The 16,457-nt window shown below is 39.5% G+C and overlaps 3 protein-coding genes across 3 annotated transcripts; 2 read left to right on the top strand and 1 right to left on the bottom strand.

Annotated features, from left to right (window-relative positions):
* The first annotated feature begins 9,042 nt into the window (after positions 1-9,042).
* On the top strand, positions 9,043-10,257 carry K441DRAFT_703737 (NAD(P)-binding protein). Its single transcript, XM_067653492.1, has 3 exons — positions 9,043-9,412; positions 9,490-9,802; positions 9,861-10,257. Exons 1-3 carry the CDS (start codon positions 9,154-9,156, stop codon positions 10,048-10,050), a joined length of 762 nt encoding a protein of 253 aa, XP_067506980.1. The 5' UTR covers positions 9,043-9,153; the 3' UTR covers positions 10,051-10,257.
* Positions 10,258-10,276: 19 nt separating this feature from the next.
* Positions 10,277-13,034, bottom strand: K441DRAFT_605285 (uncharacterized protein). The gene is made up of 10 exons (XM_067645365.1): positions 12,634-13,034; positions 12,493-12,582; positions 12,347-12,443; positions 12,205-12,298; positions 11,803-12,154; positions 11,621-11,730; positions 11,087-11,567; positions 10,910-11,034; positions 10,747-10,853; positions 10,277-10,691 (listed from the first exon to the last, which is right to left on the bottom strand). The coding sequence occupies exons 1-10, from the start codon at positions 12,724-12,726 to the stop codon at positions 10,480-10,482; spliced, it is 1,761 nt and encodes a 586-aa protein (XP_067506979.1). The 5' UTR covers positions 12,727-13,034; the 3' UTR covers positions 10,277-10,479.
* A 940-nt stretch (positions 13,035-13,974) lies between these two features.
* K441DRAFT_674914 (uncharacterized protein) lies at positions 13,975-15,939 on the top strand (the record flags this gene model as incomplete). The annotated part of the gene is made up of 4 exons (XM_067650810.1): positions 13,975-14,416; positions 14,471-14,648; positions 14,698-15,215; positions 15,269-15,939. The coding sequence occupies 4 exons, from the start codon at positions 13,975-13,977 to the stop codon at positions 15,937-15,939; spliced, it is 1,809 nt and encodes a 602-aa protein (XP_067506978.1).
* Between the last annotated feature and the right edge of the window lie 518 nt (positions 15,940-16,457).

Below are 16,457 nucleotides of genomic sequence, written 5' to 3'. Positions count from 1 at the left end.
TATCTAGTTTATCTTAAAAAGGGTTATAAGAAGGTACGCTTTAAGGAGTAGCGTCTTACTAAGTAGGGTCTCCGTAAACTTAAGGCTAAGGAGGCTAAAAAGAATTCCACTTATAAAGAGGCGGAAATAGTTTATATACTAGTAGTAGATCCCTTAGATAATCCAGCTTATCTATTACCCTTAACTAATTCTTTTATTTTTAGCTCCTTCTTAATACTACCTAACCCATTCTCTTCCGATACTCCTATACCTTTTTTATAACATTTTTTTTAGGTTTCTTAATAGCTTCTAGGTAGTCTTATTATAGCCTATTTACTTTAATTCGTACTATATTTTATTATTAATGTCCTTATAACCTATAATTCTTAAAACTTGCTATTTATCTTCTTCTTATCCTCTATATATATCTGCTTTATAAACTAGTAGCTCTGCGTCTCTATACGCTAGCTCTAGTATTGTAATATATTATGTAGAGTAGATCTTTATTTCCGCTGTTAAGTTAAGTCTATATATAACTTAATAAATGTTTATAAGGGTGCTATATTATACTATAAAGCTACCATATTATATTAAAAGGTAAATTTAGGTATTAGGCGTAGTATATTATTATACCATCTACTAATAATAGTTATGTATTTACCAAAAGTTACTAGTAGTTCTACGCCTACTAAAAAGACTTTAAACTTACGGTTTAATAATTTAATAAGGCTGTTATAAGGCAGTATTGCCTAGGTATATAGTAGGGAGTAGGTAAGTCAGGCATAAGTATAAGGAGAGTCGATAGAAGAGGACGATATAGTAAAGCGTATGGCAATAGCCTCGTATAGAGAGACGAACCAATAAGGAGGTGCCAAGGGCTAGCCGAAGGCTAGCTTTGGCACCCCCTAAGAGCTCCTAAGCATGTACCTAAGTAAGGGTTAAAATAACCCTTATAGCTATTAATTAGCGCAAAGTCGTTTTAGCCTATTTCTTTTATATAATAATTAAATTTAGAGAAGTATAACGGGAGGCTTTTAGTTTCTTAAACTATATAGTTAATCTTTCCTTAAATAGTAGCTTAGCGGTTTAGATTACTATATATAGCTTTAAGGAGGTTAACTAGGGTTTATATAGTACTTAACTAAAAGGAGTTAATAAGGTTAGCTACTTCTCCTCCTAATTGGCTTAGGGCGCAGTAGAGTCGATTCTCCTTAGTTAGGTAATAGTTAATATTACTATTTAGCTTATTTTTAAGCTAGTGTAGAAAGAACTAGAGCTCTTATTATTTACTAATAACTATTAAGAGATTCGGTAGTCGTTTAGATTATTTAAGTTATTATAGTATAGCGGGCAGATCTATAGAATAAATAACTATAGCTAGCTTTGGGTTCGTAACTAGTGAGCTAGGTCTATAGACGGCGTATTAGTCGCCTCTTAGGCTAGTATTTGGTTTTATAACTCTAACATAAGTACCTTAAGGGTATGGACTTCTTTATAGAGTGCCTTAATTAATTATCGTTAACGTACTTCTTATTTAGCTTATTATTTATCTATAGTAACTTAATACTATATAAGGGTATCTACGAAGGACTTCTATATACTTGCTAATTAGTCTTAAAGTATAGATATAATATTGGCGGCCAATACGGGGGCTTTAGAGCCGTTTTATATTTCGGCGGGTAGTATATAAAGATAACGCAATATAGTAATATGGAATAGATATAAGCAATAATATTATATAGTAAAGTAGATAGTATTAAGCTATATATATAAACTATATAATAAGTTAAGATATTATATAAGGAAAGAAAGTAAGAAAATAGAAGGGAAGGGGTATATATTATTACTTAGTTAATAGGTTAATAGGTGCCGTATTATATATAGGGCACGTAACAGTGCCGGGGCGCGTCTCCTACTATATTCTATTATATTCTGCTATATTCTACTAAGTTTTACTAATAGGGTAGGTAGAATATAGTAGAGCGCGTCTCTTACTATATTCTGCTATATTTTACTAGGTCCCGCTAATAGGGTAGGTAGAGTATAGTAGAGATAGGTAGGAGTATATAAGGTATTATAGAGTAGTCTCGTAATAATAAAGGTATAATAGCTATAGGAATAACTACATACTATTAAAGGGTAGAGAAGAGCTAAGAGGAACGCTAGATAAAGGGCTTTATTAATTATTAAATAGGGGTATTGTTGGTCACACAGGGTGACTCACCAATAACGACTACTCGAGTAGGTTATAGTGATGTTGGTTAATAAAGCTTTTTAATTGGAATAAGGAAGGGCAAGGAGCTTAAGGCTCCTCGCCACGCTAGTGCCGCGGCGACACGTGATGGCAAATTGCCTTATTCCCGACACTGGCAACTCTTCTTTTATGGTTGCCCTCTATATATAAATACTGCTTAACTATTATAATAAATATGGATCCTTCTTACTTACTATTGCTATTATAATATAAGTCTCGCTATCCTAAAATTTGCCTTTTAGCACGTGGTGCTTTCTTACTGAGGAGTCGTAGGTAGATATTATGTTAGGGCCATTAGGGTCGCTAAGGCGCTAGCTATAAGCGAGCTAATAGCAATTTTCTATGCCGGGTATGGAAAATCCTAATTGGCTGGTTGAAATTAGGGTCTATAGAGCGTTATACTCTTACTCCCTTTTAACCTAACCTTTAACTTATACGCGTAAAGTATTTATGTTAATAAACGTTTCTAGAGCCTTATTTAGGTTTACCTTTATTATTATATCTGCTAGGTTATCTTAACCGTTAATCTATTAAATCTTAAAGAGTTCTTACCGTTTGTAGGATTGACGAAGTGCTATAATATTAATTATAAGGCGCTTCTCCTTTGTAGTACTAAGCTTAACTAAGCACTTATAAAGGGAGTATAAGTCGGTATATATAATTATAGGGATAATAGGAAGTTTGAGTTGATCTATAATTATCTTTAGGGTAGTTCCAATTGTAATTGCTATGTTAACTCCGCTAACTATTCTATATATCTCTAACGCTAGAACGCTTTAAATAACGTACTTACTCTTGGTTAAGCTCTAATAGATAAGATTGCCGTAGATTATAAAGTTATTCTCTCTAGTAGATTTATTTGTAATAATAATCTTATATTCTAGCTAGGAGCTAAAATCTTTATTATTTATAAATGATCTATTAATAAATACAAAGAGCTTAGCGGTGGGAAGATTAATAGGCACGTAGAGTAGTCCCTAGTTAAGATAGTTTATTTGCTAGGAGAGACGCTTATTTAGGGTAAGGATATTATCCTTAATTGGTTCCTGGTATTAAGCGGCAATAAAGAGATTAAATAAAGCCTTGGGTTAATAGATAAAAGCAATATAAGCTCTATAAGCGCGTTACTCTACATATCCTTATTTTAGAGAATTAATATTAATAACGTTAATCTTCTTGCCTTAACCCTTCTGGTATAAAGCAATGGAATCCTCGTTTAGGGAGAGGACATATCCATTAAAGAGTAATAGTGTTATTAAATTAAGCTTTTTCTTTAGCTTTACTATAAGATTTGCCTTTACTAGCTTATCTTTTTTAAGAGCTAAGAATCGGTTATCTCCTAAGATAATTATATTATCGGTTTATATGCCGATAATTCTAAATAGAGTTCCCGTAGTTATAATAAGGAAGTATAGATTAAATATAAAAGTAGTTATTAAAAGCTTCTCTTTATAGTGCTTGCTATAAGTAGCCTACTAGTGAGTTCCTGCCTCTACAATTCTATATAATGGCTTAAGCATAACTATAATCGTATCTTCGGAGTATTAGTGGCGAATTTACTCTAAAAGGTATGCTAATATTAAGCGCTAAAGGTGCGTCTTTAATTGGGTGTAGGCCTAAGTAATATCTTATAGATAGACTGCTATTCTATTCTTTATTAGGGAGGGAGCTAGTATAATAATAACTCGCTAACTGGCTCGTTAAATTATAGAAGATTATATAAGAATTACCTCCTTACTATTATTGTTGTAGCCTTGGATAATAAGCCTTAATTTCTTAAATAGGGCGTTAGTAGCTTTGCCTTTAATCTCGTTAACTATTCTTAACTTAAAGATACGAACTTTATTAAACTTAGTAGGGTTATACTTCTTGAATTTAAAGACCCCTCTTATAATAAGACTATTAATCTTCTGCTTATCGGATGCTTGGAAAGGAGCTCCTGGAGTTATAATACGACCTTCCTTTTAAAGCTGTTTTGCGAGTTTAAAGTTAGCCTTCTTCTTAGCTGTTATAAAGGCCATTAATAGCTTAACTCTATTCTTAATGGCGGTAATAAATTGCTCTTCGAAATTAATAAGATATTAGCGATTTTGTAATCCCTTTGGGCGACCTCTACCGCGTTATAGTTACGGTGTATCTACTACAATTATATTAGGATTATGGTCGCCTTTTAGAGTATATTAATTATAGCTCTCCTTTAGGGTATCTTTTATAGTATCCTATAAAGGCTCGGAACTATTATCTTTATAGTAAGGCTTAATAATAGTTAAATGGAATTAAGTGGGTCTGTAAGGCATTTGAATAGTATAAGTTTAACTATTAATTATAATAAGTTAATATGGGCCTAACTATCCTCCCTTTTTACACTATACGCGTACCTTAGACTAAAGTAGTAGATTAAGCGTAGTCAAGGTATTTGGGCCATTTCTTATTCCTAGTGCGTTATTAACCTAGCGTATAGCATAGAGATATTATACCTCCTTTATTGCCTTGCGAATAGCCTTAGCTTATTATATAATAGAGGGAGATAATGGAGAATTATTAGTTATTTAAGGGTAGGCGCTAAAGACTAGTAATATAGGTATAAGTCTATCCGGGCTAGCGGAATTATTAATAGCTTTAATAGCTATTTATAAGGTAAGTTTTTTACTAGCGTCCTCTAGTTCTAAAGAGATAATCTTATATACGCGGTGTAATAGCGTATAATATCGTTTTACTTTTCTGATACTATTATATGCCTTAATAGGGACTTCCTTAACCTTAATTGCTATTGCCTTTATCTGTTATTAAAACTCTATAGATAAGAAGTTCTTTCCTACATTGTAGATGATTTAATTAGGGGGTCCTAGGTAGATATTAATCTAGTATAATTAAAGGGTATCCTATACGTTCCTAGCTGATATATCCTTTAAGAATTGTACGGCTTAGAAGGAGGTTAAGAAGTTAATAACTTAGAGTACTAGCTTGCCGCTAAGATATATAACGTTAACAATAATATAGAAGTTAAAGTTATAGTTATCTTTAAGGGTGAACTTAAATTGGCTAGGGGACTTCTGGTTTATTTAGTATTAATAGTAGTACTTTATAAGATGCTTAATTGCCTTAACCTTAACTTTATAGCCTACCCGCTAAAGAACCCTAAGTAATTGGTAAATAGATAGGTGGCTAAAACGACGGTGTAGTTGATGTAACTCTAACTTAGTTAAATGGCTTTAAGTAACACTCTTTTCTAGTTAATAAAGGAGTAACTAGGGGTGACCCTACTTGCGTATAACAGGCACCTAATTATCTCCCTAAATGAGTATATTCTTAAGGTTATTAAGCTTAACGCCTAATTTATCTATATCTTTAATGCAAAATAGAAATAGGGTGTTTATAGGAACGACGTAAAAGGTAATGTACCCTAAGGAGGTTTGGACCCTAATTGTGCTAATAGAGATTGCAGTACCCTTGCTAAAACGAATCGTATGTTGGCCTGCTGTTAAATAGTTAATCTAAATAGAGCTATTAAGCTGCTAAAGGGCTTAAACTTAAGGTTCTCCTACTATAGATACTCCTGCGGCTCTAGTATTTGGTATAATACTATAGAAGACATTTGCTAAGTATCTGTCATTAAAGAAAAACGCGGAACTCTCCCTTGGCTTATTAAAGATATCTAACTTTATAGTAAAATAGAGCGTAGATTGGTTATTAAGAATAGTGACGGTTTATATACTATCTACCTCACTATACTTAGTGAAGTATTGGTTAGGTAAGTACTCCTTAATTTCTATATCTATAAGGAGCTATTTAGCCTTATTAACCTTACCCTTAAGATCTTCTACGCCTTTATATTAAACTAGGAAGCTTTAGAAGTAGGCTATAATAACCTTATAATTTCTAACGTTTCTTATACTCTGGCAGAACTTATTATATACCTCCTTTTATTTATTAAGAGAATGCCTAGTTAACTAGCAATTTGGTTTCTTATAAACGTAGCACTTCTTCTAGCGATTATTTTAAAATAAACCTCTATAAGGACCTCCACCTTTACCTTATAGTCGTTAATTGTACCCTTTACTATATTGCCTACCCCGGCTACTATATATTTAATTAGTCTAGTTATAATTATATTGGTCGGGCGGGTTAATTAAAGTAGGTTAGAGTTAGGTGTTAAATTACTGTACTTTTTAAGAGCGTAGAGTGGTGCTAATAGAAGATCTTAATTAAGTATATACTCCTTTATAAGTATTTATAGGATTAAAAAAAGTAAGGTTATATTCTTTAACACCTTAATATACGCTAATGACTTAATTATATAGGCTAAAGTCCTCTTAATATAATTCGGATAAACTACGCTAAATTGTCTAAAGTTAATTAAAGAGCTTTTAAAGATAATTAAGCCGAGGGANACCTAGGTTTATAGTAATAATNCTTAGGAANNTAGTCTCTCTCTATTCTAATATATACTACTACTTATTCTCTTCTATTTTAAAGTGGTATCTTATTTTATATATTATTTGGTTAAAATTATATCCTTTTCCTNCNAAANGATTATAATAGAAGGTANTAGCTNNGCCCTTAAGNATAACNGAATAGGCNTTNTGGTATTAATTAGACTCTATTCCTACCTTCTAGTAATAGTTATAGAAGATACATAGTTTTAAATTAAGAATATCGTATAATTCCCTACTAAACTTCTTCTCCTAATCTAAATAGAGCTTTATAAGCTCTATAAGCAATTTTAAACTGCCTTTAATTTAAGATTAAGATAAAGAAGGTAGGAGTTATATTATAGGCTATAGTAGGGATATAGGTCTAGTTGGTAGAGTTTAAAGGTTAGTAGATTACAAAGCAAGGGGATCTTATACTTGCTCGTGTTAAGAGGTAGTAGTTAAAGTTATAGGTTAAATTAGTGGATTCTAGGGAACTAAAGATAGAGGTAGAGATGATAGATATAAAACGGAAGAACTTGTGCCTAGAGTAATGGAATTAGAACACGTCTCTTGTGGTATATTACTTGGATTCTATTATAAGTTAAGCTTCCTTATAGTGCGTAGTTAGTGCTTAATCTCTTATACAGTCTATTTGTGCTCTTCTTTTACGTTAAGAACCTACTCCTAAATATTGTCTCTAATAGTACCCCCGTCCTTAGGGATAAATACTCTATTCTTCCGAAGGAAGTTACGGAAGTCCTATATAATATCCTTGTTTATAGGGCCTATGTTTCCTTTATCTATCTAATAAAGTCCTCCTTTATATATTCCTATAGCGCGGTATTATTATATTTACTGTCCTTATAATATACTATATGGTATAATAAAAATCTATTTAAGTCTTGTTTATTAGCGTTTATAAGGTTAATTATAGCTTTATTCTATGTCTTTAGGTTAATATCTTCCTTATACTTCTTTGGGTAGGTTAACGCTATAGTAGGTATAGAATTAATAAGGTATTATACGTCGAAGGTAGGTAGGATTTTCGGTTTTATAGGATCTTATAGGTTTGCTGTTAAGAGGTAGGCAATTTAAGATATTATTTAACGCGTTTTAGATGTTAACTTAGGACCTTAGGTTTAGTAACACTTTTAACCTAAAGTACTTAACTAAATCTTTATAAACGCGGTTGTTTTGCGTAATAGACGTAACTTGGTATCTCCTAGTACTTAGTAATACTTCTATTACTAGTTTTCCGTAAGTCTAAGGTAGTACGGTATTGCCGGGATCTATTCTATATAAGCGCATATAGCACCTCTATACAAGACTATCTCTTTTATTTAAAAACCTAGCTACTCTATAGTTAACTATATATTTAACTACTAATTAGTATTAGTTATATAGGGTAACTTACTAATAACGACTACTTAAGTAGGTTATAGTAATGTTGGTTAATAAAGCTTTTTAATTGGAATGAGGAAGGGCGAGGAGCTTAAGGCTCCTCGCCACGCTAGTGCCGCGGCGACACGTGATGGCAACTTGCCATCACGTGACGGCAGTTTGCCGTACGTGACGGCAAATTGCCTTATTCCCGACAGGTATAGTATAACATATCCCGCTCTACGTCGCTATCGGCTAAAAAATAGATAGTATTTATAAATCTATTGCGACTATTACGAGATCTAATATATATACTCTTATAATTACCCTCCCCTCTATACGCTAAAGGCCTTATATATATTAGCATCTCCTAGTAATATAAGCCTTACTAAGTTATAACCAGATTAGACTTACCTAATACCTAGCTCTAGTAAATTCGCGAGTATAATTATAACGTATCCCACTCTACGTCGTTATACAGCTAAAAAGGTAAGTAGTACTCACGAATCTATCGCGACTATTGCAGGATCTAATATATATATTCTTATATACAGGTATTTTACTAATAATGTCTATTACTCTTAATAGGATAGAGGAAGTAAATGGCTTTTAATTAAATACGGTTAGGAGTATTTTAGAATTAATTTAGGGTATAAGATATAACGTATATAAAGGACGTCTATAGCCCCTAAACTCTTAAGGAGAAATACCTCTTAGTATAATATAATTAGTTTAGGACTTTATAGGAATTTACAGGACTAGGGTATAGTAATTTAATTGGCTTAGGACTTTACAGGAGTCTATAAGAATAGCACTAGATCCTTAGCGTCACGCCGTGGCGCAATTTCTTCCCGGGAGTCTGATTTATGGGATAAACAAGCGCCCGCTTTGACTACTACGAGCACCTTGCACATCGTCACGGACCTTCAGAAGTGCGTTGCACGGGTGCACCCATACACTTGTCCATGCGAGCTTGACAGCTTGCTTGTTACCATCAGAGCGGTTATACAGCGGGGTTGAGCCGGAGGGGAGCCGGAGGGGAGCCGTAGGGGAGCGAAAAGACAGTTGCGAATCACTTTCATTGAACTAAGCATAGAGACCGTTTCGTTTTATCATCCACTTCAAATGTCATCAATAAAGAACAAGCTTATTGCGATTACTGGTGCTGCCTCCGGCATCGGACGGGCTACTGCTCAGTTACTAGCAAGCCACGGTGCTATACTCTCACTTGCAGATGTAAACGAAGAATCCCTACAGCATTTTGAGAGTGAGCTAAAGAAGGAAGGAGTGGATGTGATCACCCAGAAGGTGGATGTTCGTGTCCGCACGGAGGTGGATAATTGGATTGGTAAAACGGTGGAGCACTTTAGCAAGCCATTGGATGGTAATCGTCCCACTCTGATTGAGATTCTGGAGATCTTAGGTGAGGCCCTGGTTACAAGAGCTAATATCCTGGCTTAGGAGCTGCGAACCTGGCTGGAATAGCTGGCCGGCCTAGCACCCTCCGAGAATTCAACGAAGAGGACCTCGACGAAGTCTTCACGATAAATGTAAAGGGGGTATTCTATTCCATGCGAGCGGAACTGGAACATATGAGGACGGCGAAAGACGGATCTGGCGGAGGAAGTATTGTAAACGCGGCTAGCATGGCAGGACTCAAGGGGATGCCTGCCGCTGGTGTATATTGTGCGAGTAAGTTCGCGGTTGTTGGGATCACAAAGTCGGCAGCTAGAGACGAGGTGGCAACGGGAATAAGAATTAACGCTGTTGCTCCGTAAGTACAGTACTATGAATCTCTTATTAGATACACTGCTGAAAATAATCATGCGTAGAGGCTTCGTTCAGACCCCACTGATGGAGAAACTGGACGAGACACTCGGCTTCCAGCTGCCCAACGATTGTGTCCTGGGCAGGCGTGGGAGACCAGAGGAAATCGCCAAGTTGATAATGTTCTTACTAAGCGATGACAGCTCGTTCACTACTGGTTCAGTATACGGAATTGATGGAGGAGCGGTTTGCTAGTGTTAGTGATCGAACTTAATGCCAAGTTGCACGACTCCTTTAGAGTGCATACGAAGTCCAAAGTCATAATTGCTCTTATGAAGAATAAACATAGATTTTATGGGTGTGGATGTTTGGGATAAGGTTCTTAATAGTGCTGGCATTCAATATTCACCGCTTGAAGCCATTCCTGCTAAGACACTGTCACTATTGTTTAGAGGCCAAATAAATCGTTTCATGTTATATTGACCGACCAGTGAATCTTTATGATTTCTAACCCTTGGAAGTACAAATTAGAGGCGTATAATTTTCTGTTTTATCATTGTGCCGGTATTACCTTCCCTATAAGCCCCGAACGCCTAACTCAATCGAGCTCTTATTTTAGGCCTGCATTATGCACTCTTCCATGCAACGGCTTAGAAAGCTAAATCTCGCACGCGGGAGTCTCTCTCACCTCTTCTCTCTTCTCGGTGGCGACTCCGCAACCACAGCCTCCACATCCTTGTTCGGGCCTCTGGACGCAGCGAAGTTCTCCTGCGAGGCACCACTCCTCAAAGAGTGGGTAGAATCCTGCGCATGGCTGCTACTGCTATTACGCCCAAAGTGGCCGGTGACGGCCTGGGCTGCTGTGATGAACCAAGGCATTCTACCCTGCGGTTTGACTGTACCAATCATTAGAATCGTTGTTCGATGTTGAAAGAAGAGGGGGGAGCCTACGGGACCAGTACTCGCGGTCATCTTCGTCGTCGGGGACGAAGCGGCCGCGCGAAATGAGCTTTGTGAGGTAAATGGGGCCGTTGATGGCTGTATAGACCATGACGCCACTGCAAGGGTTTAGGTCAGGAGCTTTAGAACACTATAATAGGCATGGAGAGCTTACGCAATCAGGCCGTAGGCAGCACTATAGCCGAATGGGATGAACATAATAGTGACGAATGCGGGGACCGCGTCGCCGATGTATTGCCAGTTCACGTTCACGACCTGGCGGATCATCATGCAGCCGACCTAGCTGTGTATTAGCAAGCAGAAGGATTTGGGCTTAATGACGGGTCCTTACAAGTATCAAAGTACATCCAGTCGCCCAGGGTGGAATAGACGCAAAGATCGGAGCGAAGAAAATCGAAATCAAAAAGCAGATTCCACAGGTCATAGCAGTTAAGCCCGTCTTGCCACCTTCAGCAATGCCAGCACCGGACTCTATGAACGCGGTAACGGGCGAGCAGCCAAAAAGTGCTCCAACGGAAATACAGAATGCATCGGTGCAATAGGCTAGGGTTGAGCGGGGGAAATCGCCTGATTGCTTGTCAACAACGCCGGCGAATCGCGCCATGCTGTAGAGTGTGGCCGTGCAATCGATAATATCAACATAGAGGAAAGTGAAGAGAGCGAGGATAAAGTGACCGGGTGCTGCGGAGACGTTCCAGTCGAGGGCATTGAGCGTTGAGTTAATTGGGTGGAAGCTCACAACTTTCTTGAAAAAGTCGAAGCGGGAAGCACCTTCAGGAGTATAAGGAAAGTAAGTGAATGAAGTAGGTCGCCTATATATAGTTAGTGATTTGTTATATACAATTATCGTTTTGCGAGGACTTACGGCCAAGAAATGATGGACACAAGAGCGATACCAACTAAGATGGCGCTCTTTACTCTGAAAGACATGAGATATGCAGTTACAACTCCGCCACAGAAGATTCCAATCCACATCTAATTGAAGCAAGAGCTCCTGTTAGCCGCGATACCTAGGGTAGCCAAAAGATTTTCCCTGAAGATACTCACTGTCGGGTTTGTCATCTTATGGCTTGTGCAGAATCCGTTCTCATCGCGATATTGTGGTGGACATCCAGCAATATCTAGTGGAGTAGCAGTTGCGCCGGTAATGGCACCAATGCCAGCGGAATATGTCAGGCCAATCTCCGCCAAGAATAAGCCAATACCACAGCCGCTAGCAATCTTAATCGAAGTGGGGAGCATCTTTACTAGCCACTGCCTCATACCGATCAAGGAAAGGAAGATGAAGATGAAACCTTCGATGAAGACGGCAGTGAGAGCAAGGCGATACGAAACGGAGCCTGTTCCATGGAACCCAACAACCTGATATGCGAAATAGGCATTGAGACCCATACCAGGACTTTCCTTCTATCAGCGACGCAAGATTAGAATATATTGCACTGAACTTACGCAAGACACACTGGCATATTGGTGAGAAATCCAAAAAGGAAAGAGCTAAAGCCTGCGATCGCCGCTGTGGCTGTAACCAGATCACGATTCAAATCTATAGAAATTAAGCATGTTACCTGTGTGGTAGCAGACCTGAACATACCCAGGAGACATGCATTGTAGGCCGGATCTGTGGAGCACGTTGGATCTTTGGTGCTATTGCAGACACAAGTGCCTCCCGTATCGGTTAGGATGGAAGCCTTTAACTGTCAGCTCTAATTATTTGTAACGTAATTGCTATGGACGTACGTTTACGGCGATGATGTACGCCATTGTAAAGAATGTGGTGATCCCCGCGCGAATCTCCGTCAAGAACCTGGTGTTCTTGATTTCTTTCTCCTACGCAAGTCGTTAGTATACTGGAAAATTTATGTCATAGTAACGCCTTACATGACCGGAACCTTCAAGGCGGAAGGTCCGTCCGAAGGTGGAAGCTCCTGTTTTCTCATTGATAGAGGTGCATGTCTGCCTGATTGCTTCCATGGCGAATATTGAATAAGTGATGCACAAAACTATATCGATAAACAAGCGTGGGATCAAATGAATGTACCAGCCAGTTGATATCGGAAGAATATGCTTTTAGAGTCGGAGGATTTATACAGTTTCTCAAGAGCCCAAGTAATTATCTGACACCTATGAAAAATGTCCGGATTTGAACATTTGAAATCCACAATAATTGGCAGTTTCATGCGATGGAAGGAACACCTAGGATAAATGCGGAACCAGAAATGAAGGCCAAGGAACATGCAGACTACTGCATGATTTAAAAAGCAACAGTAAGCCATTCGAGGTCCTTCGGTAGTAGTTGTGGCTGAAGCCGCAGCTGAAGGCTTTCGCGTGGTAGCTGAAACCGCAACTAATCACACTGTCACTTCGAAAGCTGGGAACGCCATCGCCATCTCTTTCCCCGATGTTCTTTCCAGAAAATTAGCCATGTGCATCTGGAGGGACCGGTCTCGCTGTGTCTCACGGGCTTATTAATAGGGGCGCAGGTCGGTCCGTTACTTTATGGACTTTTTCTTGCTGTGGCTTTTGGCGTTGTGGAACGTCAGGAACCGCGTGGGGCAAAAGATCTAGACTCCGACAGGGCGAACCGAGCTGGATATCCCCGCAAATCCCTGCCACATGTTTGTGAACGTTTCACTGCGCGCGTGGCTTGAACTATAAAGCAGGGGCCTCCATGCAGTTCGCTTACCTTCCATATCTGTCGGGGTCGTACGACTCCACCGTGGTGACATGCCCTGCTTGCCGTCTAAGCCATTCAGCGACTGAATTGGTTTGACAGCTCAGTACAACCTTTTCGCTGTCTCAAATTAGGCTCAATGCACTCGTTTACGGGTCCCCTTGACGCATTCATGCCTAAGATAAGGCTTCTCTACATCCGAACTGAAATCCGAAGAAAAAACCCACACCTGAACAGGAGCATGGCCAGGCTAAACCCGCGCGATTAGATAAGATATGAAAGAGCTCCTATCGAAAAGCGGAGAATATGTAATAAAAGCCACGAGGGGCGTGCAGCATATTGATTTCCGCCCAGAGGTCGATTTTCTCTAGCCGGCCGCCGGCCCAGGATGCAGCTCATGACCACAGTGCTGTCAATCTCCCTTTTCGTCTCCCTGTGCCCGGGACCTGAAAATGCCAGCAGCAGTTCCCTGCTCGGAGCATGATATCCCAATCGTGCCATCTTCAAGGCTCTCGCCAGCGGATTGCTCCTTTGCATAATCATCCAAGATGTTCACTGCAGATCTGTCTTGGACAGATCCAACCGACGAGAAAGTGGGACAGCGTAAGGAGAGGAAGTCGAAAGAGAACTCATTCCCTCCCAAAACACCGTCAATCAGAAGTTCGAAGTCGAGCACGCAAGAAAGTGTCTGGCGACCCTCATTCAAGATAACAAGGTCAACGTCAACCAAAACTGCGAAAACCGAGAAGGCCAATAGATCCCACGAAACATACCAGAACAAAAAGCTCCCAAAACTACCTCCTCAGCCGCTTGATTTTTCATTAAAAGACCCCACTCTTCAACCAGCTTGGACCTTTTCGTCGGCATTTTCACCAAGCCTGCCATCTGGAACATCTATTGGCCTTCCCGGCTCTATCATCCCTGACCCAGATTATGAACCATCGTCTCCAAATTCTCGAAAATCCATTTCGAGTTGGTCGTGCTATTCAAGTGAGTTTGGAATCAGTGCAGAACGATCATAGGCAACTGACTATCCATATGTAGGAGACGGTCAACTTGATCGAAAATCTAGCGAAGAAATCATCGACGAAGTGCACGAAATTCAGAGGCTGAGTCCTAAATCATTCATCTCACGGACCACACGTCGTAGTGCAGAGGTCTGCATACCTGAGAAGGTCCCTGTGGTCCCATCCTTGTCGAAGGAGAACGTAAAGTACGACAAGTAAGTACCTCCCTAAATCCGAATATTGATGCTTCTGACAAGGTTTTAGGCGTTCTTACTCAGTGGACATCCAAGGGTGCCTGGATCTCGACCAATTAAAGTTCAATGATGAAGCCAGAGAAGTAATGCCAGTTCGGGTTGACGAATGGCCATCCTATGCTTCTAACATTTCCCCCACTCTGCTGTCCTGGAAAGCGCCGCCAGAGTGGGACGTGATCCTGTCAACTGAACCAGTTTCTCAGAAACGCCTCTCATCAATTGGAGGAGACTCCTCTAGCTCTGACCCAAGCTTCGCAGGACTTACTCACTTTCAACGATTTATCCGACGCATGGAGAGCGCTGGCCCAAAAATAATTCTAGAACGGTTAAAAGAAGAGTGGAACGATCCAGTCGACGAAGAAGCAGATGAAGAATTGCAGTTGGAAAAACAGCTGTGGGTTCTGACTGCACTGCACCTGCAAACCCTAGATACGTCTTCGCAACCGTCGCAAGCCGCTTTTGGACAGCTGATTCGTCTGCCCACACTAAGTAATCATCGGAAATTCTTGGAGCTCTACGGCAATCTTGGTAGGGTGTCGTTCTCGCATTTTACAACTTGATAATACTAATAAAAGTCTCAGCTGAGGTGTATCAAATCTCCGCTATGCAACCAAAAGAAAAGATATATTACCTCTCCACTAAGCCGCAAGGACCTACGCTGGTGCCCGCGAATGTCTCCTATCTGAGCGTGCCGCAAGCCGGTCTATTGCCTTTTCCTTACGCAGCATCGTCCTTCAATCACATCAGGGCATCCTCGCTTCCCTCGGTCGTCCCTTCCGCCAAACTTCCTCAGATCCTTAGAGAATGCCACAGGCTGCTAACGCCCGGCGGCGTTCTGGAAATCCGCCTCATGAACTCATCTCCAGATAGAAAGACTTCGGGGCCGAAACTACGTGCTTGGCTAGAGGACCGTCTTTCTCTGAATCTTGAGAAATTTTTCCGTTGCTCTAGGCCTTGCCTGCTTGTTCCATCGTGGGTCAAGGACGCTGGATTCAATCTGCTAAATAATTCGTCCACATTGATGCACACTCTGCGACTTCCTACTGCATTTGATCCACAAAGTGGCACTGTCCATGATGAGTTATCGACTCTTGTAGGGAGAGCTCTATGGAAGGACATTTGGGGGGGTTTTGTGGAAGAGAGGCCAGGAGAGCCAAGATGGTGGTGGGAAGACGAAGAGGTAAAAATTGAATGCCTAGAGCGTAAGACTGTGTTTGAATGTGCTACACTTTTCGCATTCAAGGATAAGTAATTGACCTGCTTCATTCTGCTTATCTTGTCGAATGCATTTTACGTTTACTTCCTTGAATCGGATGGAGTACTGGAGACTGGGTAGTGAGGAGTAAAATTCCAATCGGATGAGTTGCTGCATAATGGAGGACGCCAAATATGGTTGTACACGTCAGAGCAAGAGATTCTCATGAAGTGCTTAATAATGGATAAAATTAAATGCCCTCAATTACTGGGTAGTTGCTTAATTACTTAGCATTCCGAGATTTTGCACCGCGTTGGAGGCTCTCGGAGGGTTGTTGTTCTGCCTTATGCCGGCACACGACACCATCCGGATTATTTCTACCTTATTCCGGAACAAAGTCGTCCTCAAGGAGGAACGAGTCGTGTATCGCTTTTAGTGCCTCATTTCGGAATAGATATTTTTATTTTTATTTTTATTTTTACATAATCTATAATAATCCCCTACGTCACTAATATATTATTCCCGTATTTGCCCTTAGGCTATTATATACAGTTAGGGTATTAATTAATTAATTA

This window comes from Cenococcum geophilum (assembly GCF_001692895.1).
Source record: "Cenococcum geophilum 1.58 unplaced genomic scaffold K441scaffold_9, whole genome shotgun sequence".
NCBI lineage: Eukaryota > Fungi > Ascomycota > Dothideomycetes > Gloniales > Gloniaceae > Cenococcum > Cenococcum geophilum.
The sequence above is the reverse complement of the archived record's forward strand: the minus strand, read 5'-3'. Positions and strand labels throughout refer to the sequence as shown.

What these genes read in the sequence shown, in the direction of transcription:
- K441DRAFT_703737 (XM_067653492.1), top strand. Translation starts at nt 9,154, where the DNA reads ATGTCATCAATAAAGAACAAGCTTATTGCGATTACTGGTGCTGCCTCC. An exon ending in CTTTAGCAAGCCATTGGATG is followed by an intron (nt 9,413 to 9,489) that starts GTAATCGTCCCA and finishes ATCCTGGCTTAG; the next exon opens with GAGCTGCGAACCTGGCTGGA. An exon ending in AGAATTAACGCTGTTGCTCC is followed by an intron (nt 9,803 to 9,860) that starts GTAAGTACAGTA and finishes AATCATGCGTAG; the next exon opens with AGGCTTCGTTCAGACCCCAC.
- K441DRAFT_605285 (XM_067645365.1), bottom strand. Translation starts at nt 12,726, where the DNA reads ATGGAAGCAATCAGGCAGACATGCACCTCTATCAATGAGAAAACAGGA. An exon ending in GTGTCCATCATTTCTTGGCC is followed by an intron (nt 11,568 to 11,620) that starts GTAAGTCCTCGC and finishes AACTATATATAG; the next exon opens with GCGACCTACTTCATTCACTT. An exon ending in CTGGATGTACTTTGATACTT is followed by an intron (nt 11,035 to 11,086) that starts GTAAGGACCCGT and finishes ATACACAGCTAG; the next exon opens with GTCGGCTGCATGATGATCCG.